Genomic DNA, 26836 nt, shown 5'->3' on the forward strand with positions numbered 1-26836 from the left:
AGAATTGATAAGAACTAGGGTGGAAGGAAGAGAGTCGCCTCACTGTTTCAGTCTTCCTATGCCCACTGGGTCCACGTCCACATGGAGCTAGACACACCAGAGCTTTGAGCGACATGGACATGACACGACATCTCCCTTAGGGCCGAGGCCCCAGGGAGGTTCTGTTTTCCCGAAGGGAATGTGGCACTTCAGAGGATACTCGGCAAATATCCAAAATTCACCAACTGCCAAAATATGCTTAACATTCCTAGCCCATAACCTCAAAATGCCACGGGGATTAAAAAAAGAAATCAACAAAAGCAGCATGTTTGGTTCTCTGTGATATGCAAGGGGCTACATGCTGCATTAACCAGGTGGCGATGATAAACTACAGTATCAAAGGAAGGAAGAGTGGAGGGGGCCCAGGCAGTGGCTGTACAGTGACAGACACAGGACCTCCCCTCTCTATGAAGAGAGGGGCACGTGGAAGCAAAGGCTATCGGAGCGCAGCTGTAAAAATAGCTGACAGATGTGGGTTTGGCAAGTGAGAGGAAAAGCAGTGGGGTCAGGCCGCCTGGCCAGGGCCCACCTGGCCTCCACTTCACACGCTTCAGCGCAACAGCAACTACACGGGGACTTTCCAGCTCAATGTGGATGAAAGTTTTGAAATGATTTCCAAAGCCGCGTCCTCACTAAGTCAGATCTCAGGTCATGGGAGGCCAATTCCAGCTTCACACATACCAGAAGGAAACGGCTCCCAGGATCTGGGTCGTATCCTAAATAGGAAAAAGGCTCTGGGCCTGACCTCAGGGCTCTGTTTTGGAACAGTCACTGCCAGCACGAGGTCCATACATCATCCCGAAAGAAATATTTTTCCTAACAGAACAACCTGCTCTCAGCTGATGTGCAAGAGCTGCCAAAAGCCGTTGTTTGTGTCTGTCCGATTCCTGAAGGGATGTGAGGGACATGGATGACACTGAAGAGGAGGGCCCTCCCAGTCCTCCCCAGGCGGCTCTTCTTCCTCCTTTCCCTCCTGCGGTGGTGGCCAGCAGCCCAGCGCACTGAAGGACTTCAGGTGATTGTGAAGGATGTCAACTAGGAGACTGGAACATCTGAGGGCTTCTCTCCTTGCACCATATTCGTGTCTGGCCTGTTTCCCGTTCTTTTTTCCTTTCCTTCTCTATAAGCTTGGGAAAGCCTGAATGAAATCTGAAAGTCTAAAAAGGACTTTAGGAAAAGGCACAGTGAACTGAGATTGAGGATGGATTTTCATCATATTTCCCACACCCATAAGCTGAATGGGTGCTCGGATTCATTCACTCAACTGTACATTAAACAATTATTTATGGAATAGCTATTTCCAGCCAGGCACTGTGCTAGGCACTTGGGCACACATCAGGCAACATAGGCAAGATTTCTGCCCTTGAGGAGCCTGTATTCTGATGGACTATGGGTGTCACCTATCTGCTGGGAGAGACCAATGACCCCAGGTATCAAAAGGTGTCAACTGTGGCCATGTTCTAATAAGAGATGGCCCTGTGATTTGAAATGATTAGTACCATTTGAGAAGAAAAGCACCCTTTGCCATTTTGGAATACAGAGATTCTCCCTTAAGGTTGCTCATTTTTATTTCTGTTTCCCTGAACAAGTTACTGGATATTTTTGTTGCGATTTCTTTCTTAAGAAGGATGAACTAAAGTCATTTCAGATGGCCTCCTCACACAACGGTGCAAAGCCTGGCCTGTCCATGATCTGGCACGAAAGAAAGCACCAAACCATGAACTAGGTCTGAGCTACAAGGTCTCAAGGAGGTGTTAAGGCAGATGAAGCCTCCTGAAGAAAGAATTACCAGGCTGGCAGTATAAATCAAAATTCCTGGCCCCACTGCAAAACTGGTCAAAGTGACTTTTATGTTGCCTTGTTCACTGGTCTCAGAAACATTCACAAAATCATCCTGGGAAATTAGCATACCCCTCCTCCCACAGAACCCTTATCCTTACAAGGCTATGAGGGGGAATTTGTGTCTTAATTATGTTTTCTCCCTGCTCTTGTTAGAAACGATACTGAAACTATATTCTCCCATGCTTCTTTATCCACTGGGAAAGGAGGATGAAGCCATCTGAAGTGGTGGCTAGTCTAAAACAGAACCACCACCATCCAGCCCAGACACGTTTTCCTACGTGGGACAAAGCCTGGGACTTGGGCCCTGCTTCCTTTTGGAATGTATTAGGCTGCAGTTGGACCCTGGTAACTTGAGCCGGACTAGTCATCATTAGAAGTCACCGTGGATATTAACCCACTCCTTCCATCTGGCTTTGAGCTATAGTTCCTATACGCATTTTTGCTTAGTGGCCTGAAAGGCAGGCAGAGCACGCACCATGCCAATTCACTGTCATCATGGCTTAGAAACAGAAAATAACAGAATTGGTCACCTGCCTCAGGGACCTCCTTACTGCTCGATCTGGTACCTGTGAGAGGATCAGGAGGTCACTCCCAGCCTAGAACCCAATCTAGGGAGTAAAGATTTACTAGGGCTGATAAAAGGCCTTTCTTTGCATGTTTGCTGGTGCCTGGAACTACCAGTTTGGGCTCTCTCCCTCTTTAGCCCCTCAGGTCATTTTCCTTAGCAGACCCTGCTTGACTGGGCTCACGGTTTTTTATACCTTTTACGGAGATTTCTCATTCTGAGGGGGCACTAACCATTCTGCAAGCGCTGCAGCTGACTGTGGAAAGGGATCCCCTTGCTTTGGAAACCAAAGAAAGGAGGGTCCAAGACACTCTTAGGACAAGGGGGCTTCTGCCCGTAAATACTCACTCTCCGATAGATTCTTCTCCGGCTTCCTGCTGGCAGGGAAGAGGAGTTCACAGAATCTGCCTGTGGAGCACGGGTGATGGAGGAATAAAGAGAGCTGCCTATGTCAAGCACCTCGACAGGTATGTTGCACACACTGGCAGTGCCTGTCACATCACGCTAGCCAGTCACCGTTGTTACCACTATGACACCTGAGTCTCTGTGATGGTAACATCTCAAAGGTTCAAAGGAGGCAGACCCAAGACTAAACCCAGGGTCCTATTACTCCGAAGCTTGAGCTCTTTCCACTAAACCACGTGGGACGGAACAGTTAATTGCCCCTTACTCATGAACAATTTATTCTTCATTTGAGGTAACTGTATTTTTATGTGGGGCACAGAGAAAAGTAGGTTATGTGGATTTAAGGGGAAGCTCAATTGCTTTGGAGATATTTAATGGCCAAGAGTTGGGAAATTCTGTGCTAAATATTACACGACAAAAGCCAATAAGGGAAAAACCCAACAAGGAACAAATCAGAACAGCACCAGAGAAAACCACCCACATGAGAATGGGGACTCCTGCAGACCGGGACAGTCTCTTAGGAATGCTGAGTGCCTGCCCTCCCTTTAGCAGGGTACTGAGCGGCCCTTTCTCCACCGTCCATAACCTCTGCCCTTGATCTGTGTGATCCCATGAAACTTTTGTCCTTAAGTTCATTTACTAATGTTAAATTATTCTTCCTGCTACTATTATGGTATGTTCCAAAGGCACCTTTTTGGCAGATGGAAATCCTGGTACATCTGGCCAAGGCAAATGGGTTTATTTTAAAGTATATACCCTAGTCTTTATTACAAAAGTTCTTACCAGTGCATCATGTAGCTCTCTTGACAATGTATTTTTCATGTGTTGTACTATCTCACAGATGAAACTCGACTTGCTCCTTCATAATCAGTGGGGTCACCCTACTAACTGGTGACCTCTTTGGTGCTGGGAAGTTGTAAGCATGTCTAAAGCACAGGGCTCTGGCTATCTTTTCTTTTAAGACTCAGGAGTGCTGTGCTCTAGCAATATTCTACCTTCCTTCTCTGGCTGCCCACCTTCACATTCCTGAGGGTGAAATCTCAGAAGTGTTAACTGTTGTGCAATGGGCCTTGAGCAAAATATTTTAACCTATTAGTTTATATACGTGCCTCATAACCCAGGAGATTCTGTAGAGTTAAGTATATATAAATTGTGAAATCAATCCAGCTGTGGGGCTGACCTCTGAAATCCCGAGAGGCAGGTAAAGAGAAGGATGGTTCAACAAGGTAAGCTAAGACCATCCCTTCTCTCCTACTTCTGCCTATTGCTTCCCAATTCTGCCTACAGGCTCAACTTCTGTCCTCCTGAAGGACTCTTTCATGTATCTATCTCCTGTTCACTGGTCTGAATGCACCCCAAAACCAGAGGCTCTGCTACGGAGGGGAATTATTCCAGTCATCTTTGTGTTTCTGATGTCTGTGGGTAGGTCAATAACATGTTTTGAATAAATGACCAGCATAAAAGGCCTAAACTAGAATATCACACTATAATTTAGGAAGTTAGTTGAATGTATTATATACGGTCTGTTTCCTCAACCTAATGCAGAAACTTTAAGGCCTCTGTCTCCCAAGCAGCTGGATGCTGTGCAAGGCCCCATGAACAAACGAGAGATAGCACCGGTGAAAGGGGTCAGTGTATAAAACAGCAACTCTTCCCTTAGTGCCAGAGAAAGAGAAATTCCTACGAGGTCGCCAATGTTTTAGAAGACCATGCGTTAAGGCTGTTTAAAGAGTCTACCTCAAAGAATCTGATGTCCAAAGTGATGGCTGCACTTCCCAGTAGAGAGTGGTCTAGTTATAGGCAGCAGCTTGCTTACCAGAAGAGCAGACCTAAGAACAAGAGGCAGAGAGGAGAGGTAGAAGGCAGAGAAGGACCACGAGTTTGCAGGCGAGGCATTCCAAACTGGGTGTGCTTTTTCCAAGATGCCAGGTTGAAATTCCAGTCCCTCCTCCTCTCCAGAGCACAGTGCCAGAGCCCTTCAGTCAAGACTGTGTCCAAAGCTGGCTCCGAGGTGGCCTACACGTGGCCAGCTGCTCAGCCAGGAAAGTGATTTTCAACTTCCCGGGGCTCTGCCTATCATCAGACTATCAGTAAGGACAAACCCACATCCCCACAAAAGCCTCTCTCAAATAGGTTCCTCCTTAAGGACACAAAACCTCATACACAGCATTCTCTTAGCTAGCTGAAGATACATTTTTGGTATATGTGCTGCCGAAGCGAGCACATGAAGATACATTTTTGGAAAGGAACTAAAATCCCCTCCAGCAATGCCTGCAACTACCACTTGATACTCATATCTACAACAGTTACACCTTTCTTTTTATCTGTTTGAAGGTCACAGAGACCTGGCCTGGAAAACATTCATCCCTGGGATGGGGCACCTGGGTGGCTCAGTGGGTTAAAGCCTCTGCTTTCGGCTCAGGTCATGATCCCAGGGTCCTGGGATCGAGCCCCGCATCGGGCTCTCTGCTCGGTGGGAGCCTGCTTCCCTTCCCCTCTCTCTGCCTGCCTCTCTGCCTACTTGTGATCTCTGTCTGTCAAATAAATAAACAAAATCTTAAAAAAAAAAACCAAAAAAACAAAAAGAAAACATTCATCCCTGGGGACAGAGGCCATAGAAGGCTGATGGAATAAGGGGCACTGAGCACTAAGCCAGTGCTCAGAGAGGGTCAGAGCGCCCCTACTAATGACCAGTGCTCTCTGGTCACCCATAAAATGCCCATCCATGCACTGATTCCTAGAAGAAATCAGACCCCCTCTTCTCATATCTTCTTTGAAAGGGTCACGACATAAGCACTGAGGCCTGTGGTGGGGTGTGGGGGCAGGGGTTTTGGGTCAAAGCAACACAGAGGCAGACATGCCTAGGACCATGTATAACCCTAGTTCTGCCTAAGATAAGGCTAACTGACTTCTGGTCAGTCCTGACTTTTGGGTTAGATGTTCAAAACTTTTTACTTTCGTTACTATTAGTGAAGAGCCCCCAGGGAATCATGGAATTAGTAGGTGACTTCACATCCCATCCATGCAGGCTAAGAAAAAAAGCAATGCCAAATTTAGCCAAGCACTTGCAGAGTCTTAACAATACTTCAAAAAACCTGGCATTTGGTGCAGGTCAACTCTCCCCAGACCATTCTGCTGAAGACTAGAGAGAGCCAAGCCCTTTTTACTGTTCTGTTCCCCTAAGCCTCTGCCAGTTAGAATACAACCCAGTGGACATTCTTGTGCTAACCCCAAAGGATGCACAGACCAGAGCAGGAGACCATTAGTCAGTCAGTGAGTAGAAAACAGTCCTAACTCACTTTCTCACTCTGATTACTCCAGAATTTTCTGGGATCCCTACCAATGATAATAATATTTGATGTTCCTGTAATGCTTTTGAATAAACAAATTTCCATATATTTTAGCTTATTTGAGATTCACAACAATCTTATGGAGTAGAAAGAAAAAGGTTGCATTTTTTTCATTTTATAATTTCGTTAAGTTAGGGAAACGGAGGCTCAGAGAAGTTAATGACCAAAGATGACAAGGACAACAGGCTACAGACTTGGAACTCAAATTAGCATCTTCTGTTACTAAGAACTCTGTTTGTTCCACTTAGACCCAGGCCAATGCTCTGAGGCTATGGTCTCCAGAGAAGGATGAGTACATTCTGAGGGTACAGGGACAATTAATTCTTTGGGGTAGAGAAGAGAAACACTAGATCTTTATTCTTAATTTTTTACCCAGCTTTCTAAAATGTCTTGTAAATGTCTGAACACATGCAGTATTAGCGGGGTACCCTCACGTAAATAAGTACACCGTTGGGACATAGGTGGTCATGATTTTCACAGGGGTAGGCAGTAAGGTTTAGAGGTACTCCTGTAAGGCTCCAACATGGTTCTGTATCACTTTCATTATTCTCACTCACCCTTTCCTGATCTCCTACTGGAAACAATAAAATTGACGTTAATTGCATGTCAGTGTCACGCCCTTTTTTCCTCAGTGATGATTTAGCAATGGCTGGAGACAGCTTTGGTCATCACACCCACGGGAGGTGGCGTGTTCTGACATCTAATGGGAAGAGGCCAGGTATACTGCCAAATATCCCACAACACATAGGCCAGCCCTCCACAACAAAGAGTTATCCAGCCCCAAATGTCAACACTGATGAGCCTGAAAAGCTCTCCCTAATCTCTCACCAACAGGTCGACCAATCCACCAAATATTCCGACCGTGGCTTGATTTGGATGGGATGCATGTAGAACACAGACTAGTGAGCTCATGAATCTTCATGTCTGCTGCCAAGGTAAGACATCTTGACCAATGGAAGTGTAATACATGAATGACCAATTGAGAACTGCCATGCTGAACAGACAGACATCTCTTGGCATGCTGTCCACAGAAAGGGAATTGCAGGAAGATGTTCAGATGTTGAGTGAGGAGCTTGTTCCAATGGCCCACACTGAGCAGAGGTACCCTAAGTCATTGCATGAGACTTCTGGACTTTTCATCTTATGGTACAACTCCACTTACAAGCTGACCCTGCTCACCCTTGGCAATGCCCCTCAAGGAGAACCTACACAATCCCCCCGCCCCACCACCATCCACACTTGTCTTGGGTGTGACTCCTACTATCAGGCGGAAGTAGGAATTAAAGAAGACCAAAAAATGCATTTGATTAACTCCTCCTTTCACCCACTTTCTCCAGCTGGATATAGCAGCCTGCTGATAGCTGGAATAGCCCTGTGACACATTATGGGTAGACCTCTCACTAAACCCAGGGAAAAACTAGACTTGAAGACACACGTGGAAAAACTCACCTTTTTTCTCTCTTTTCCCACTTACCCAAAACATCCTATCTACGAGCTCTAAAAGCTGTCCTGTCCTGGCATCCCTTTCCAAAGCTATGTCTACACATGCTCAGGAGACTTCTTGAAATCATTTCTGTGCCTAAACCAAATTTTATCCAACAGGGCAAAACCAAAACTGCTCGCCCAGAATGATATGCACATTTAGCCCAAAGACTTAAAAGTCAAGTCATTTTACATGTGAGTTGAGATCAAAGTAGCCCAAACTTGGATAGGTAAGAACTTCCATGTTTCCCTCTGATGTCACAGGTGACTCTGCTCAAACTCTCAGTACAAAAGGAGGCATAAGATCACATCTCTCTTCCCTCATACCTTAACTCCACCCAGGGCCAGGCAGGCGTTTTCCTACAGCGACTATGAATGACAGTTATAAACACGTCGGGCAACTCAACCATCATGCGGCCTTTTTAAAAAGGACAAACGAGCCAGCAGAGACAGAGGATAAGCTGAAAGATTTGTAAGTTAGAAGCAGTTACACTGGGGCCCAAAGAACAAGAAACATCCCCCCTGAACAGAATCCCATCTCCTCTAGGCTGTTGGCAGGGGACATTCCATTTGGAGGGACACATTCCAGTTCTGGGCTTACTCTTAAAAATGCAGCTTTAGGCTTGATTCTATTTGTGACGAGCAATGAGAGCTGACATCGGGAAAACGAAGAGGGAGTCTATTTTGTATTACTTATAGTTGATTTAGTGATTATTATTCTCTTCCTCAATTTCTTTTGATGACTTTCTCCCCTCACACATCAGTGATGAAACCTTTTTCTCTTTAGTATCTTTTTTATTTTTTAGATTTATTTATTTATTTGAGAGAAAGAGAAAGTGTGCATGCACAGGCTGGGATGGGGGAGCAGGACAAGCAGACTCCATACTGAGCACAGAGCCCCAGGAAGGGCCTGATCCCATGACTCTGAGATCACAGCCCAAGCAGAAATCAAGAGTCAGACACTCAAATGAATGAGCCACAAGGTGCCCCCATCTAGTATCTTTCCAAAGACACGTTCCTAGCCCTGGGATCACTGCCCAGGAAGCTGGGAGGTGGGCATATGTTTCTCAGAAATAATCAAATGCATACACTGATTTATATAGGGCATTCACCTATTTTTTTTTTTAATCTTATTTGTGTAGCTAAACAGTGTTTTTGCCTCTTACCAAGTACTGACAGGGGAGGTTAGAGAGCAGAAGAAGGGCAGCTGTAGGGCACAGTGCATGAACAATGCTCTCATATCTTCCGTATGATTCTATCCTGACTTTGCACTGATTAGCCATGTGGCCTTGACCAAGTTTGCTTGACTTCTGTGTGCCTGTTTCCTCATCTGTAAAATGACACTTCCCTCACAAGCTCCTGTGCAGATTACATGAGGGCTACATAGAAAGCTCCTGGACAGTGCCCAGGACATAGGAGGTGCTGTGTTATTACATCACGACTGTGTGTCTTCCCACATTATTTTCTATGAGTTAGTACAACAAACACTACGATGGTAAACTGGCCGGTATTAATCACAGGGAGGAAACGACAGGAGTTAGCATACTTCGAGTTTTAATCTCTATTTTTATTTGAGGAAAAGACTTCGGAGAGAAGGGGGCTCCCTTGATTATAAATATAGATGACCCTTCGGCACCGTATTTCCAGCAGCATGGAGGATGGTTGCCAGCTCTCAGCAGTATGGCAAAGCCCTTAAGACTTTGGCTGTTAACTCCTGCAGGCCATCAATTCCCTGTTACCATAGTTACCCCAGACACCCAGTGCCACCTACTTCTCTGAGGTTACAAAGCCCTTCACTGAGATTTGGACAGCCCTGGAGCTGTCTTCCCTGCACTCTGTGTCCCCATGTTCCTAGGCTTCCCTACCAATATTAATTCCCAAGAAAGGTGAACCAGGTAAAAGACAAGCAAATAGCTGGTTTAGAGTAACTCACATTAGACTAAACTCTAGGAGAGAATATGTTTTTTTTTTTTTTTTTAAAGATTTACTTATTTGATAGAGAAGAAGAAGAGAGCGAGAAAGTGAGCATGAGCATGGCAGGGGGCAGGGGGAGAGGGAGAGAGCATCTCAAACAGCCTCCGTGCTAAGTGCAGAGCCCAACATAGGGCTCGATCTCACAGCCATGAGATCATGACATGACCTGAGCTGAAACCAAGAGTTGGATGCTTAACTGACTGAGCCTGAGCCACCCAGGTGCCCTGAGAATATTTACTTTTAAAAGAAGAACTTACTAACTCAAATATGTCTCTTGTTGGTAAACTGGTTGGAGGGATTTTACAGCTGGTCTCTCCCTAATCTGATCTTTCTAGATCCTGATTTATTTCTAGAAAACAGGGAAACATGAATAAATAAGCTGTTATAATCCTATTACAGTCAATATCAGCTGTTCTTTGGTTAAGGGGTTGAACTCAGTCTAAGAAACCCACTGTGGTTTAGCTTTTTGGAGACAAACTCTTCTCCCTAAGGTTGCCTAATCACACTTCTTAGTGTCAGGTCTGATCTCTGAGTAGCTACTAAATGTCAAGAGGATTACCCTCCCTGGAATTTACTTTCATAGTATTCCTGGTTTTATTAACCTTGAGGACGGAAGGAAAACATATTTATTTAGGTCTCACCAGTGAAACAGCTCTGATTTTGTCCTGTTTGTTGAGGAAATCAAAACTCATCGAGGTCCTGAGTACCTCTAGTACCTGTAGGTCCTTGCCTAGTAGTGGTGGTCTTTAGTAACTGAACTTGGGGTCCTTAACCTTTTAGTTGGGTTCATCTTTTTTCAGGGAGGTGTCTTTGGTAGAGGCCCAGGAACACTAGGACACAGGGTACAGGGAAAACAGCTCTTGAACCTTAAGAGAAGCAGGTGGCGCCGGGTGTAAAGTTCTTCTGGTAACAGGGTGACTTACTATGAAATAAATTACGAAAGACCTATAATGCCAGGCAAGGACCTAAACGAAATAAGGCTACAGTACGAAATAAGTGATAAAATGGCAATGATCCTGATATTTTACAAAAGTACAGAATAAGGAATTCAATCACTTAATAGGCACACTTGGAACACTTTCATGTGATTAATGCACAATCACACAAGCTGGGTAAGTAAGCAAAAAGAGGTGAAGGAAACCTAAGAGGCCAATAGAAATTCTGACTCAACTGTAAGAATTTTTCTAGTAATTCTCCTAGCATGGCCCCAAGAGACTCTGTTCTGTAGCCAGACAGAGCTGGGGCCCTGGACTCCCTTTCTGTTGAAGTATGTTCCCCAAACTCCCCCTTTCATGCCAATGAGGGCCCTCTCTGAGGGCTGGGAGTCTTCTTCACATTTTGGGAGCCCTCTGGCTACACTTGTACATATAGATCTGGAGAAAAAGAACAACATCAAAGGCAAGGTCGAGTTTAGTTAGCCTGAGTTAGGGTTTGGGTATTGGCAGTGACTCAAACTTTTGCCCATTGTCCTTCTTGAAGGGCCACAGAACTGCCTCAGAAATATTCAAAGTGTTCATTAACTATGCAAAGCTATGTGGCAGTTGACCCACAGGAAGTAAAAAAGGAAATGGTGCTCACGTGGCTAGTGAAACCTGGAAGTAATTGAAGGAGAGTCACATATGCTGGAGCCCCGCCTCTCTTCTCGGGCGTATGGAAGGTGTTTCTGCCCAAAAGCCTACCCCCTCCAGGACGTACATGTTGAAGAGACAAGGAGCAATTGTGAAGAAAGAGGCATCAGTAGCCAACACACACAGCTGAGAATTGTGGGCAGTGATGAGAGAGAGAGAGAGAGAGAGAAAGAGAGAGAGGAGTTAGAGAGGAACACAGCAACCCTATGGCTTAACCAAGACATGGAGCGCCAATCTGACGTCCCTCCCCCTTCATTTCATTATGACTAATCTACTTGTTGGCACTTGCTGGGTGCTTGGCTGGATCTGAGTTCCAAGGTAAGGACTGGTTTTGGAGTCTAGATAAGGTTTTGAAACTTTGTGAAAGGGACTGGGATTCAGGGAGGCTTCTTCCTGAAATCTATGCCTGGCTGTTACAATTAAGACAGCCCTACCTGGGCATTTTTCTTTTATTTGTACCTCAAGGGGGACACTTGTAGGACTTAGGTCCTACATGGCCTTATCTTGCCCTATTTTTCAGTAGGAAAATAGAGAGTGGCCCATTTTCATTGCCTGTACTGCTTCCACGTCTATACCACAGGATTCTCCTAGGGAGTATCTCAATTAGGGACAACTCCAGGGAATTTATAAAAGAGAAGCGAGGGGATGGATTTTAAGAAGTTTCAGAAAGAAACTGGGACCCAAAGGGACTCGTCCAGGGTCTTCCCAATGGGTGGCACAGAATCACGTTCACTGTCACTGCCTTCCTGTTAGATGCTTCAGTATACCGTTCTAAACAATCTTGGCTTTCCTCCCCTTTATTACTGGGGCATGGGTCAGACAACAGCAGCAAAGGTCTAAAATTCTTCAATTATATATGTAGATCTAGCCTTATCGATTCTTAGTCAATTATACACTGTCGCTTATTGCATCCCCCATATCCCAGTTCTTTTTCTCTTAGCCTTTTGTAGGCACCAGGATGCTGACAGACTTATTTCAGACAAAGGGGAGCAAAAGACTATAGACTTGGGTGGGGGGTGGGAACGAGGGCTCAAATTCTCTGTTGCAGCAATGCTCTGAGGATTAAAATGGTACAAACAGTGGTCTGACAGAACTGGAAGCTATGGAAGGATACAGACCCTCCCTGACGGGAGAGTCTGATAATCTAGATGCCAAGAGAACCCAGCACTCTGTTTCTCTATTCTGTGGGTAAGCCTGAGAACCCGGAGTCCTAAGTGGGCTGCTTCTCAGTAGAGGAGGCTCCGCAGGCCTTTTTAACAACAGATACCCAATTTCCTAGAGTCAGTGGAAGCAGAGTTGGTGCTGAGTGCTCCCCCACCAGGTGCCCTCTTTTGGCCCAATGTGGCACCAAAGCTGGGCTGTGCCACTGTGGCCAGCGTGCCAACACGACACAAGAAGCCACCACTGCTAAGGTTACAGCAGTGTGTGAGAGAAGGCAACAGGCTCATCTCTCCTGGCTTGAGGGTGAGTGGCCAAGCAGAACTGGATATCCTAGCTCAGCGTGCAGGTGACAGTAGAGACAGCATGAGAGGGACATCAGCTGGAGAGAACAGAACAAGAACCTTCAGTGTCACCAGGAGTGAGGTCACTGTGCCTTAGGCAAAAGCCTCAAAGCAGAGGAGAGACACATAACTGCTCCCAGTTCCCTGAGTGGCCTGCCAGAGGCAGGAACAGGAAAGGCAGGCTTCTGGCTCCGTGTCCCCATGGCAGACATGGGCTCCGCGTGAATTTCTATCCCTCCACCTGCTCTAGCCCTCAAGTCCCTCACACTGCCTGACTGGCTGTGGGGCACAGGTGATGCCTTTTTGGTCTCTTCTATCTGCAGCTGCTACAGAACAAAATGTCTTCCACCACGCCAACCCCCATGGACAGAGGCCCTTCTGTTAACAACCATCTGTATTTTAGGTGTAAACACCCCATTTCCCCATTTTACTACATCCACACTCTCTCCTGACTCTACCTCAGAAGTGACAGTCCTTAGGCATAATGGCCTTCAGGCCCACTCTTGAGACCTGCCTAAGCTAACCCCTTTCCCACCCTCCAAACAGGAGAAAGGGAAGGAAAAGAAAAACTCAGAAACCTGAAGATTGTTTGGAATTTATTCTCTTAAATAAGAATGGTAACATTTGTTAAAAAAAAATTAAAAGCACAACACCTTAGTTTCACAGTAACGGCAAAAACAAAGTTACACAATTAAATTAAAAAACTCACAAAGAAACACACCAAAAACTCACAGCACAGATTAAAAGCAAGGGCAAAAGTAAAGGCTGTAGGGAAGGTCAGAAACAGACAGGTGATGTGTTCCTTGGCACAGTGCATCCTCCCTCGCTATGGCGTCTTTGTACCATGGCCGTGGGAACCTGGCTGGCTGCCATCCCCCACCTCTACCCTGACCTCCACCCCAAGCTGAATGGCCCAGGAAAAAGGGAAGCCCTTAATCTGCTGGGCAGGACTTCCAGGCCATGCTGAGGCCCATTTAGGAGGGACTAAGAACGATCCACTGCCCTACAGAGACACACCAAACACCAAGAGACAGAAGGAAGCTGCAGTAACTAAGCCAGGGGAACTGATAGAGAAGCCTGGAAGCAAAACGGGAGTGGGAGGGGATCTGCCTCTCTGTGGTAGTCCACGAGCAACAGAACCCCTGCTTTCCTAGTCTGCTCGTGAGTCAACTTTCTGAGGTTGGGGCTGGGTACTGCTCATTTTCTGAGATACCCATGCCCTGCCCCCAAAGTCTCCACCTCCACACGTGTGCTGGCCTGCTCTGTTCCCTCCAAACCCTGACCTGACTCTAAGCCAGGCCAGTGGCATGGTTCCCCATTGTAAAAGCTCCCTTGGTTTCCAGAACCCAGGAAAAAGCAGCTTCAGAAACAGCTTCATTATTATGGTTATAATTATTTAGGACACGATAGATAAATATCTACTTGTATGTATGAAATTATACCTATATAAATATACATGTGTATATGTATAAATATTTACACATTACCATCAAACTATGACTCTTGGGGGAGGGCTGGGGAGTTAAGCTGGACTGCACAATTCTCTTTGCTCTACTAAGAGGTTTTCCAGAAATGCCTATAAGGGAAGAGGGCTTGGGAAGCAGTGAGACTCCCTAACTTCATCCTGACAGGCAGGAACCCCAGGATTACATGGCATTCCTTGTATCGCATGGCTATTCTGGTCCATTTAGCACCCAAACTATAGAACTTAATAGTGATCATGCAAGGGTTGTCTAGGGGCAGGGAGCAGGTGCTTACCTCTTCTTAATTGTTAGGCAGCTTTTAAAGTTAAGACCGTCCTTTCCATCCCACTTTGTTACCTGTACTACAAGAAAAGCTTTCTTCTCTTCCCTTATGATTCCCCATAACCTTTACGTTTCATTTTTTATTATCCTCTATATGAAATGTAAAGGGGATTCTTTTAAACAAAGAATGGATCCAAAAAACCTGCAATTGAGGGTCTTATGTCCAAGGAGAAAATATATAATTTGGGATTTTTCTTTCTCTACCTGTTGTTTTCCCAACTTTTCTTAAAGCCAGGGTAGGTACCAGGAGGCCAGGGTAGAAAATCTGTGCCAGGTCCACTAATCTATAGCAGTTAAGTAAAAGAAGCTTGGAAACGAAGCATTTACATATTTGGGGAACAGAAAGGAGGGTTTTTATATTAAAAGCGCATTATAAACAACAGTACTGTAAACCATGTCCTCCTCCGAACACTAAATTAGCAGGAGTTACAGATTAGGTTACCAGAGAGAGACAACACTGCAAAGCAGGCTGGAATAGGTTCTTTCAACTTGTGAGTTGTTTGGGATTTTTTGGCAACAGCAGTAATTTTGGCAAAAGGGGACAAGCACATAAAGGAAAAGAGGGCATTGCCACAAATACAGAGGTGGCCCAGAGATAATGCACAGTAGGCTTAAGTGCCAGCTATGGCCATAGCTTTTCCAGCTCTGCCTTCTGGGGGATATGGGTCTAGGAGGATGGCCTATCTATACACAGTGAAATCAAGTTCATTCATTTGCAGCTTCTTCTTGTCTATAGTATAGGAGAGGAGATGTACCATGGATCTGGGTTAATGACTTATCAAGGACACATATTCTGAAACCCTGAAATACCTGAGTTTTTCTGAAGCTTTTCAAAAGGAAATTCCAAACCAGTCAAAGCTTTAGTGTGGGATTTAGAGGAAGACATCCCTATCAAAAGAAAAAAAGAAATCTACTTCATGCCAACTATAAAATACCACCCATAGTTCTGTTCCTTTTCTATAAAGGCTAGCAAGAATTAGATACCTTATAGGGGAAGTGCTGGGGCTTTGGAGCACGTTCAGACTCAGCACTGTCATTTCCAAAAGCCCAAGTCCCCAGAGGCAGATACGAACGGAACCCCATTAGCCCTCAGCTGCCTTCAAGTGGGGGGACAGTGCCTGCCTCATTCACGTTAGGGGTTCAAGCAGGGTTTCCTTTGGGATGCAAAACTTGAACCCCTTGTGCTAGAACAGGCAAGTCACCTTCAGAATCATGAACCATAGGGGCTGAGACGTCCTCAGGGACTTGATTATTTCTTGGTTGAGTCTTTAATGACATTGTCAGACTCTTATCTTCTCTCCTTGCTTTGTAGAATATTCTCCTTCTCTACAGTAACTTTAAATGCGTTACGCTTTCAAACTAGACAGTAAGAATGGCAAACTGAGCCACATGGGAAAGTGAAAAAACTTGGCTTGCTCAGAAACAACCTGAACTTCATTGTGTTTAGATGTTTTTAAAAGAATGTTCTGTACTTGATACCCAAAAGGAAAGTTTCATTTCTCTGAGTTGTTTTACTGAGTAGCCAAGTTCCTTGGGAAATCCATCTCTGCTGGAACAGGGCCCAGACTGATGAGGGGGTATTCTCACCTGGTCAAATGCACATTCTAGACCGCACAGTTGAAGACTCTGTCTTCGCTACCAGTACTTCCCCCTGGTGCTCTGAGAGTGTCAACTGCAAAAGGCTGCCAGCATTTCATGGGAAAGACAGACTGTAAAGGGTTTTGAAGCTATACATTTCAAAGTCATTTGCGGCTTAAACATTGCTACAAGATGTTGGTCCAAATCGCAGGGCCCTTAAGAAGCTTCCCCGGATTTTAATAAGGGCACACACAGGAGCAGAAGCCGAATTCACCTAGCTCAGCTGGGGTTTGCTGGGTCTTAGCCGCCAAATCACTGCCCTCCCTGGGCACATTCTCCCTTTCTCTAATTCTTAAGCACGGGGAGGAAAGCAACTCTGAAAACCTGTCATTTGAAAGTGGAGTGGATCATTCTCTTTTCCCATTATGGAAATTTCACTGCCAACTCCTGCTCCACAGTTTCTAGCATTAGAAATTGGGATGATCTTTAGTTTTTATATGGTAATTTTCATGAGTTTGTAAATGGCTGCCTGAGCTCTATCTGCTGTGAAAGACAGAGAAAGTGTGAGAAGCAGAAACATGGCCCACTGACTTCCTCTCTCACCTACACAATGACCCTGGATTGTATACAGTCTGTGGCTTCACTGGGGCTACTGGGACCATCCAGCAGTTTGTGGAACTGGGGACACATCTCATGGGCTGGCTTGACATGGAGCAGAGAGAGGCAATTTTAAGGGAAAAACTACAATTCTTCACAATAAGCCTAATGTCCATGAGCCCATGAACTGAAAACCAGAATAAACGTTTTCAGAGGTAGGGATAGTGTCATTCACTTTCTGACACAAGGAAATGATTAGTGGAAATTGAACAAATTAGGGTTTGGTCCTCATTACAAGTTCAATGCCCCAAAGTGATTAGGACAGGGCATGGCCTATAGTGGTTACACATCAAATAGAAGTACAGTGTCAGCTTATGTAGATACCCAAATAGGGGATAGGATGCAAGAATTTCAAGTTTAGGTGAACATAAATCCAGATCACGTGGCCTTATTACAATTCCATGCTGTCCAAGAAGTCCAAAACAAGGAGGCCCCAAGACTCTGGCAAGCAGCCTGTTCTGAATTCCTGTCTATCTGGGCAGGGCCTGGACCGACCACCTCATTGTGTCTTAGAGGTGTGGGCAGCCTCCCAAGCCCCGGCAACAATACTTTGAGGTGGTGAACAGACATTCCTGAAGTTCAGGTGATCCCGCTTACCAGATGGCGCCCCTACTGGCTCACGGCCTGCAAGTGAAACTCCCCTCTGATTTGTACCAGCACCTCCGACAGGCCATAGAGAAAGGGGACTCCGAATGCAAGCAGCTGGCACATGAAAAAGGAGTCCAAAGGGTTTTGGGCCACTTGATGCCCAATCGAAGAAATGTTGCTTTGGAGGTGCTGGCTCATCCCCTTGGCCTTGTCACAGAGGCCGAGAGAGTGACGCACCACCCAGCCAAACAAGGAAGTGAGGCTACCTGGAGTTCTCTCAGCAGGGCTGGCGATGGCGCTGGCCCGTCCACTTGTGTCCACAGTGGGGCCATCCTGCAGGGCTTCTCTGGTCTCCTAGGAAAGTCCACGAGAAGAAGAAGAGTGACTGACCAAAGCACTCAAATCTCAGAAGACAATGGCCCCTGTCTGGCTAGTTCGCTGCTCTCACCAGTCAATCCAGACCATATTTCTCACAGTCTTTCTTTAAAAACCCAGGACATAATTCATGGAGAGATCACCAGGAGTCAAAATCTAGGTCCATCTTGGAATAAGTTTCCCTTCCCCACAGGTCCTTCTGCAGTCAACAAAAGCCCCTCCAGGATGGGTTAGTAAGCCTACATGCTGACAAGGGAACACCTTGTCATGAAGGGAATACCCGGTTCACTTGGACAATGACAAGTAGAGGAGCTACTCTCGGTAAAAAAAAGTAAGAAGGAAAAAGGAACTTAGATAAGTAATTCACAGAATAAAGAAAGTGAAAGGAATTGACAAGCAGAGCAGATTATTTAGAGCCAAGTTCCTTTGCAGGTGTCCTTCTCTCAGAAGGATGCTTTTTACAATGACTGAAGTCTTCCTTTATATAGAGTAAACAGGAGGGTCTAACACAGTCTCTCAAATAAATCCGACTCAGGTGGTGGATGGAACATTACCTTAGTGAAATGCAGTATCAAGATTATACTTGAAAAGTGGGTTTCCTCCCCAATTGGACTGTGACCGTCTCTCAGGCCCTTTCCATTCACAAGAAAGGCAAGTTACTGGCCATTTCGCAGGCCTGGCTAACCACACCCTCACCTGTCACCATGCTAAAATGCACCTGCTGCTTCTCCCCCACCTACAGATGAATCACCATTACCTTTCCAGAGAGAGGAGCCACTGCCGGTCTCTTCCTCTGTGCAGAGCCGGAGAGTCGATAACAGTAGTGTGGTTTGCAGTAGAATTTACCTGTAGGCAGCAAGACGCAGGGGAAAAGGAAGTGAGCGAGACTCTTAATTCTGAACTTGACTCCTTGGTCTCAGCACACTCCTGTCTATCTCCTCTAGTCACAGGGCACTGTCACCGCTGCCCAGGCTTCTTGCCCAGGGAGGCCAAACCCTCCCTATAAAGTTTGATTTCAGCCCTCCTCTCCCCTTTGCCTGAAGGGGGAGGGGATTTCTTTTGGATATGTGAAGGCCATTGAGCTATCACCCAATCAGCGTCCAGAGCAAAGATGTGAAGCTTGCACGGCAGGGCCAGTGAACAAAGTGGCAGTGTGTGCAGAACAAAGATGTGGTCACATGGAAAGCTGGGAGTAGCATTTCTGGGGAAACCAAGAATGAACATAAGCGCAGGGTGGAGGCGTGAAGGCTGCAGGGGGTGGGACAGCACGGAGCACTGGCTCTGACAGGACCCCTTCTGCTGCAACCATCCACAAGCTAGCCTTATGACCCCGTAGTGGGTCACAACCAGCATTAAAAAACAATACCAAACCAAAGCGAACAATCCTGTGATGGACTACGAATAGAATGAAGCAGTAACATGCATTAAAGTGCACAGCAGCCTAATCAGAGTTAAGTATTAGTCCCAACAGCTTTTAGTTGTGTCTATATGTGTTTACTGAGCCCTAATGGAACATGCATTTTCTTTTGCAGGTGTGGTCCAAAGTTTGAAAAACAATGATCTTGGCTTTTCCCATGACACCGGTAGTGGGAGTCAGTCACAAAGGGTCATTTTTTTCCTGGCTCTTTCCTTACTCCCACTTTAAAGAGCCAAGGCTTGTGAAAATTAAAGGATAGACCCTATTATAGAAACTGTTGAAACAGAAGTAATCCCATTTATCCTTTTCATTTGCAGAGGGTACTCCTTTGACAAATGAACTTTCCTGTTCTCAAAGTTAAAATAAGAGAACCTAACCAGAAAATCAGTAAAAAAGATCAATGGAAACTAAGGGCTGGCTTTTTGAAAAGATAAACAAAATTCACAAGACTTTACTATACTAATTCAGAAAAACATAAGACTCAAAAAAGTAAAATCAGCAATGAAAGAGGAGGCGTTACAACTGATACCACAGAAATACAAAGGATTGTGAGAAGCTACTATGTATAATTATACACCAACAAGCTGGATAACCTATAAGAAATGAACAGAGTTCTAAAAACATATAACACACCAAGACAGAATCATGAAGACAGAGAAAATATGAATAGATCAATACTGAGTAAGGAGAGTGAATCAGTAATCAAAATCCTTCCCAAACAGAAAAGTTCAGGACCAGATGGCTTCACTGGTGAATTCCACCAAATATTTAAAGAAGAATTAACAGCAATCTTTCTCAAACTCTTCCAAAATATCAAACAGGAAGGAATACTCCCAAACTTATTTTGCAATGCAAGCATTACCCTGATACCACAATAGTTAAGGACACGACAAGAAAATCACAGACCAATATCCCTGATGAACACAGATGCAAAAATTCTCCACAAAATACTAGCAAACCCAGTTCGACAGCACAGTAAAACAATCACTCACCACAACAAAGTGGGATTTATCCCTGGGATACAAGGATGTTTGAATATACACAGATAAGTAAACGTGATATACCACATGAACAGAACGAAAGATAAAAACCATGTGATCTCAACAGATGCAGAAAAAGCATTTGACAAAATGTAACACTCTTTCATGATAAAAACACTCAACAGACTGGGTTACAGAAGTAACACACCTCAGTACAATAAAGACCATATACAACAAACCCACAGCCAACATCATTCTCAAAGGTGAGGGGTTGAAAACCTTTCCTCTCAGATTGGAACACAAGGATGCCCACTCTCACCACTCCTATTCAACAAAGTACTAGAAGTCCTAGCCAGAGTAATCATGTAAGAGAAAGAAATAAAAGGCATCCAAATAAGAAAGGAAAGAATAAAACTATCTTTGTTTGAGGATGATATGATCTTGTATGTGGAAAATCTTAGCCTAGAGCCCACCAAAATACCACCAGAACTAATCAATAACTCAGTAAAATTGCAGGATAAAAAATCAACACAAAGAAAGCAATTGTTTCTACACATTAACAACCAAATATCTGAAAAAGTAAAGAGAACAATCTCTTTCACACTAGCATCAAAAAAATAAAATACTTAGGAATAAATGTAATCAAGGAAGTGAAAGATCAACACACTGAAAACTACAAGACCTTGATAAAAGAGACTGAAGAAGACACAAACAAATGGAAAAATATCCATGTTTGTGGACTGGATGAATTAATATTGTTAAAATGTCCATAATCCCCCAAACCATCTAGAGATTCAATGCAATTTCCATCAAAATTCCAATGGCATTTTTTCACAGAGGTAGAAAAAAGTCTTAAAGTTTGTATGGAGCCACAAAAGACCCTCAACAGCTAAGGCAATATTGAGAACAAAGCCAGAGGCATCATACTTCTTGATTTCAAACTCTATCACAAAGCTATAGTAATCAATACGTTTTTATTGGCATAAAAATAGACACACAGACCAATGGAACGAACAGAAATAAACCCCAGTTTGAGAAGAGAGCCAAGCATACTTGATGGGCCAAGGATGGTCTCTTCTATAAATGGTGTTTATAGAACACCATTTCCGCATGTGGAGAGCCACATGCAGAAGAATGAAAGTGGATCTCTATATCATACCGCTCACAAAAACTAACTTGAAATGGATTAAAGATCTAAATGTAAGGCCTGAAACCACAAAACCACAAGAAAACAGGGGAAAAGCAACTTGACACTGGTCTCAGGAGTGATTTCTTAGATATGACAGCAAAAGCACAAGCAATAGAAGTAAAATCTCTACAAGTGGGACTACATCAAAGTAAAAAGCTTCTGCACAGTTAAGGAAACAATCAACAAAATGAAAAGGCAGTATTTTTCCTTACAGAATGAGAGAAAATTCAAATCATATATCTAACAAGGGGTTAATATCCAAATATATAAAGAACTCATATAACTCAACAACAAAAAAACTAACAACCTGATTTTAAAAAATGGGCAGAATTGAAGAGATAGTTTTCCAAAAAAGGCTTGCAAATGTCCAACAGGTAGATGAAAAGGTGCTCAACATTACTACTCATTAGGGAAATGCAAATCAAAACCACAGGATATCCCCTCACACCAGTAATAATGGCCATCATTAAAAAGAGAAGAGTTAAGTGTTGGTGAAGGTGTGGAGAAAAGGGAATCCTCACGAACTTCTGGTGGGAATGTAAATTGGTGCGGCCCTTATGGACAGCAGTACGGAGGTTCCTCAATAAATGAGAAAAGGGGAAGGACATAAAAGTCAAAAGAAATCTACTTCTGGGTAGATACTCAAAGAAACTGAAAATCAGAATCTTGTAGAGCTATCTGTACTCCAATGTTCATTACAGCATTACAATGGCCAAAATATGGAAATAAACTTAAGTGTCTGTCAATGAATGAATGGATAACAAAGATGTGGTACATGGACACAAGAGAATATTACCCAGCTATGACAAAGAAGGAAATCCTTTTAATAACTTGGATGGACTTTGAAGGCACGATGCTAAGTGAAGTCAGATAGTGAAAGACAAACACTGTGTGACCTCACTTAAATGTGGAATCTAAAGAAGACAAACTCAGAGAAACAGAGAGCAGAATGGAGGTTGCCAGGGGTTAAGGGGTGGGGAACATGATGAGATACTGGTCAAAGGGTACAAACTTTCAGTTATAATATTAATAAGCTCGGGGATCTAATGCACAGCATGGTGGTTATAGTTAATCATACGGTATTATATGCTTGAATGTTGCTAAGAAAACGGACCTTAAAAGTTCTCACCATAGGGGGCACGTGAATGGCTCAGTCACTTGGGCATCTGACTCTTGGTTTTGGCTTGGGTTGCGATCACAGGGTTAGATCGAGCCCTGTGCTGGGCTCTGTGCTCAGAGGAGCACGGTGGTGGGGGGGTTAGGAGGGAGTGGGGGTGTCTGCTTGAGATTCTCTCTCTCCCTCCCCCACTGACCCGTAGGCACATGTGTGTACATGCATGCTCATTTGCTTGCTCTCTCTCAATAAATAAATAAATAAATAAACAAAACAAACAAATAAATCTTTTAATCCACTGAGCCACCCAGGCGTCCCCAAATAAATCTTTTAAAAAAGAAAAGATTCTCACCACAAAAAAGAATTAGGAACTATGTGATACAACGCAGATGGTACCTAATACTATGATGGTAATAATTTTATAGTTTATAAAAGTATAAATCAACACACCTTAGACTTAAATACTGTTATGTGTCAACTATATCTCAATAAATCTAGGGAAAAAAGGGGGAGGACATAAAAGTCAAAAGAAATAAAGGTGAGATGGCCTTTCTTTTTCAGAGCTGGTGCTCTGATTACTGTATCTTTCCTCTTTTCCTTCAAAGTAACTGACTTCTGTCTTCTTTAACCTATACCCTGCCTCCCAACACTGATTAAATATTTTAGAAAAATGTAGTTTATGGATTTCATAATTTCAAATAATATTCATTATATAGCATGTTTTCTGAAATAGAATTTCCTATTAGCTCTTGGCACATAACCAGAACTCAGAGACACCACTTCTCTTGTCAGGAACACTGACAGCCAAAGGACCATCAGTCTCACTGCTGATTTCTCTACAAGGGGAGTTGAATTATGGGTTATTTTTTTCAGCTTAGACAAAATCTCTTTTACAATCTGTAATAAACCATTTCACTTTTGTGAATTTTTAAGAAAGATTTTATTTATTTATTAGAGAGAGAGAGAGAGCATAAGTAAGGAGAGTGGCAGAAGGAGAAGGAAAAGCAGGTTCTCCACTGAGCAGGAAGCCTGATGCTGGGCATGATCCCAGGACACTGGGATCATGACCTAAGCCTAAAGCAGATGCTTAACTGACTGAGCCACCCAGGCACCCCTCACTTTTGTGAAATTTGGATAAGATAAAATGTAATAAAGGCAAGACAGAATTTATTAGTGCTTGGATCATATACTACTTTTTTGTCTGTTTTGTCTTTCTTTTTAAAATTTTACTTATTTGAGAGAGAGACAGAGCGTGAGAGAGAGAACATAATCAGGGCGAGGGGCAGAGGGAGAAGCAAACTCCCTGACGAGCAGGGAGCCCGATGAGGGATTTAATCCGGGGACTCTGGGGTCAAGACCTTAGCTGAAGGCAGATGCTCAATTGACTGAGCCACCTAGGCACCTGTACCTTATTCTTTTTAAAGAATGCTCCTGGAGTGCCTGGGTGGCATAGTCTTGTTTTATTATAGTATCAGAAAACTACAGTTATAGTTACTTTCATTCCTTTCTTTTATTTTTTTTTCCTGCATTAGTTTGCTTTCTTCTACTGAAGTAGAATCCTAGGTTTTATTTTATTTTATTTTTTTAAAGGTTTTATTTATTATTTGACAGAGAGAGACACAACAAGAGAGGGAACACAAGCAGGTGGAGTGTGAGAGGGAGAAGCAGGCATCCCGCGGAGCAGGGAGCCCAATGCAGGGCTCGATTCTAGGACCCTGGGATCATGATCCGAAGATCATGAGCCGAAGGCAGACGTCCAATGACTGAACCACCCAGGTGCCCCAGAATCCTAGGTTTTAAAATACAACTCAATAGGCTAAACTCTAGGGAGTCCTCACTGAATTCTGCTAGAGTATCCTAAATTAATAAAGAAAAGACGTTTAGGTTTCAAAACAAGTCCCAAACCTAACCAAAAGGTAATTTTCAGGAAAAAGTCCAGAAAATTGTTTTCTCTAAAAATGCAGTATCATGTGATGGAAGGAACATGAGCACTGAAGTCAGATCTCAGTTTAAATGCTGTCTCAACCACTCAATAGCCATGTGAACTATTTAGCATTTTGAAACATGTCTCTTCATGTAGAATATGAAGATAATACTCATCAGATGAGATAAGTAAATGAGAAATCATAATATGTGTTGCAGGTACTCAATATCTCCTCAAACCCCTTCTGAAGCTCATTTGATGGTACTTTTTGCTTCTTTGATTAATAACAAAAAGAGCTAATTTTTACCTAACATTTACCATGTGCCAGATACTATCATAACTATTGTAACATCTGTCAACACATTTAGTTCTCAGAACACAATAAGGTAGATATTGTTACTCTCCACCTTTTTCTAGGTGAGGCACAGAAGGGTTAAGCAACCTGCCCGAAGTGCCCCCACTCTGTGAACCTCACAGAAGATTTGAACCTAGGAAGCCTGGCTCCAAAGTCTGTACATTTAGTCACTCCTCTATGATGTCTGTCTCAATCAGTGAATACAGCCACGCTAATGTTATAAACTAACCACAAATTATGGTTGATTCTGCCAAGCCATTGATTTTAGATGGTCTAAATAAATTAAATCTTGGTAATTAAATATGGGCGTGACTGGAAAAAGAAATTAGAGGAAACAAATGGCTAAAGGGCGAGATTAAGGCATAATGGACCATGACTCATTCATTCAACAGCTCACTGAATGCCATTATAGGACAGGTACTAATCTAAACACCAAGAATGTTCCAGTCAAGAAGAAAGACTAGTCTCTGCTCAGAAGAGCTGAAAATGTGTAAATAAGCACCAGGTAGTGATGAGTACCACAGATGGGGAGGTCTGCAAATGCCTCCCTGGGGAGGGACTATGTAAGCAAAGCTGTGAAGGACAAGAAGCCCACCCTGTGAAGATTAGGGGGAAGTGCATTCCAGGAGAAGAGACAGCTAGAGCAAAGTCCCAAGGTAGCAGCAGCCTAATCAGGTTTATGAAATGGAAAGAAACCAACGTGGCAGGAGTAGAGTGAGCTAGGGGATAGCTGGCAGCAGAGAGGAAATGTAGGCTGGGGTAGACAAGCAAAGCTCTCAGCCTGAGCAGATTCTATTTGGACCGCAGCAGATGGTAAGGGTATAAATAAAGCAGGAGGCTGGAAAGATCTGATTTACATCTTTTAAGATCCCTCAGTTGCTTTGTGGAAGCAGACCGTAGCAGGCAATGGTGGAGGCAGGGAGCCCGGTAGTCCCGGTGGAAGATGCGGAGGGTGATCAGGGCGGTTGATACTCGAAGAGACAGAGAGCAGTGGACTGTTTCAGGCTTGTCACTACCGATGCTGGCCCTTCACAGACCACCTTAGCAGATAGTGGGTTTTCTCTCCTTGAGATGAAAGTTTAAGACCTGATACACTGTCTGATTTAGAGTCCTTGTCTTAAGACTTGGCAGCAGTTGGAAATAAGCTAGTATTTGGCAAAAGAAGGAGGAGCTTAGTTTTAGGGCAGACTGCATCCTTTTAAAAGAGCTGAAGGGAAGACTAATCAGGGACAAGGGTAGAACATGGATATTTCTCTGAAGTGTACGATTCTCAATTTGCCAGTGTGGAGCTGACACAGGCACCGAGTCACTAATTCCAGAACATCTGACCTGGAGGGATCCCAGAGGTCATTTAGTGCAAACCAGCACTTACTAGTTTTGTGTGAACTTCAACAAGGAACTTATGACTTCTCTGAATTTGCTTTCTGGATTTGTAAAATTGCAATAATGTAACTAGTTACTGTATAGGGTTGTTGTGATACTCTATAGGGTTGTTGAGAGGATGGAAGGACATGGTATGTGTTAGAGGGCCCACCACAGTGCCTGGGTTACTTCTTTTCTCCTATAAATGACCTATGACTTCCCCGTCTTTTTCTTATCTGAGGCCCTTCAGTTAGATTTCTGAGTCACACAGTAATGTGGATAAAGAACAGACTAAAATTTCAGGATCCCTAAAATTCCATCCTTTTCTCTAGTTCACCTGTCCTTTGTGGAGGGGCTGGGGTTAGAATTTGGGGAATTGGTTTAGATCTGTTGTCCTCCCCGCCAGTGTGAACAATGCACTCGACCAGCCTGGCCTGCCTCGTCTGCTCCCAATGTCACGCTCATTCCCATCTGAGCTCCTGTCATTCCGTCATTCTCTTGCCTGGCATGCCCTCTCTTCCTCCACCAAGACATTTTATATTTACTTATTATCTCTCAGAGTCTAGCCTAAGGTCAGTTCAGTCATTCCTAAAAACTGGGAAGCTTCATTGATTTCTTCCTCCTTTGAACTTCTGCAAAGTTATAATCTGTATTTTGTCTCTGAGCCCTTAATTATATACTCTTTATCATCTGTTGTTGCTCCAT

The 26836-nt window shown here is 44.0% G+C and overlaps 1 protein-coding gene across 1 annotated transcript in view; it reads right to left on the reverse strand.

The window, feature by feature from the left end:
- Positions 1-26836, reverse strand: part of MICAL3 (microtubule associated monooxygenase, calponin and LIM domain containing 3) — a 195512-nt gene that overhangs the window by 52086 nt on the left and 116590 nt on the right. The window contains exons 23-24 of the mRNA XM_080812092.1: positions 18548-18636; positions 17682-17769 (exon numbers count right to left, since the gene is read on the reverse strand). Of these exons, the coding sequence (XP_080668218.1) occupies positions 17682-17769; positions 18548-18636 (177 nt within the window). The remainder of the gene's footprint in view (positions 1-17681; positions 17770-18547; positions 18637-26836) is intronic.

Source organism: Martes martes, assembly GCF_963455335.1.
Source record: "Martes martes genome assembly, chromosome: 8".
Taxonomy (NCBI): Eukaryota; Metazoa; Chordata; class Mammalia; order Carnivora; family Mustelidae; genus Martes; species Martes martes.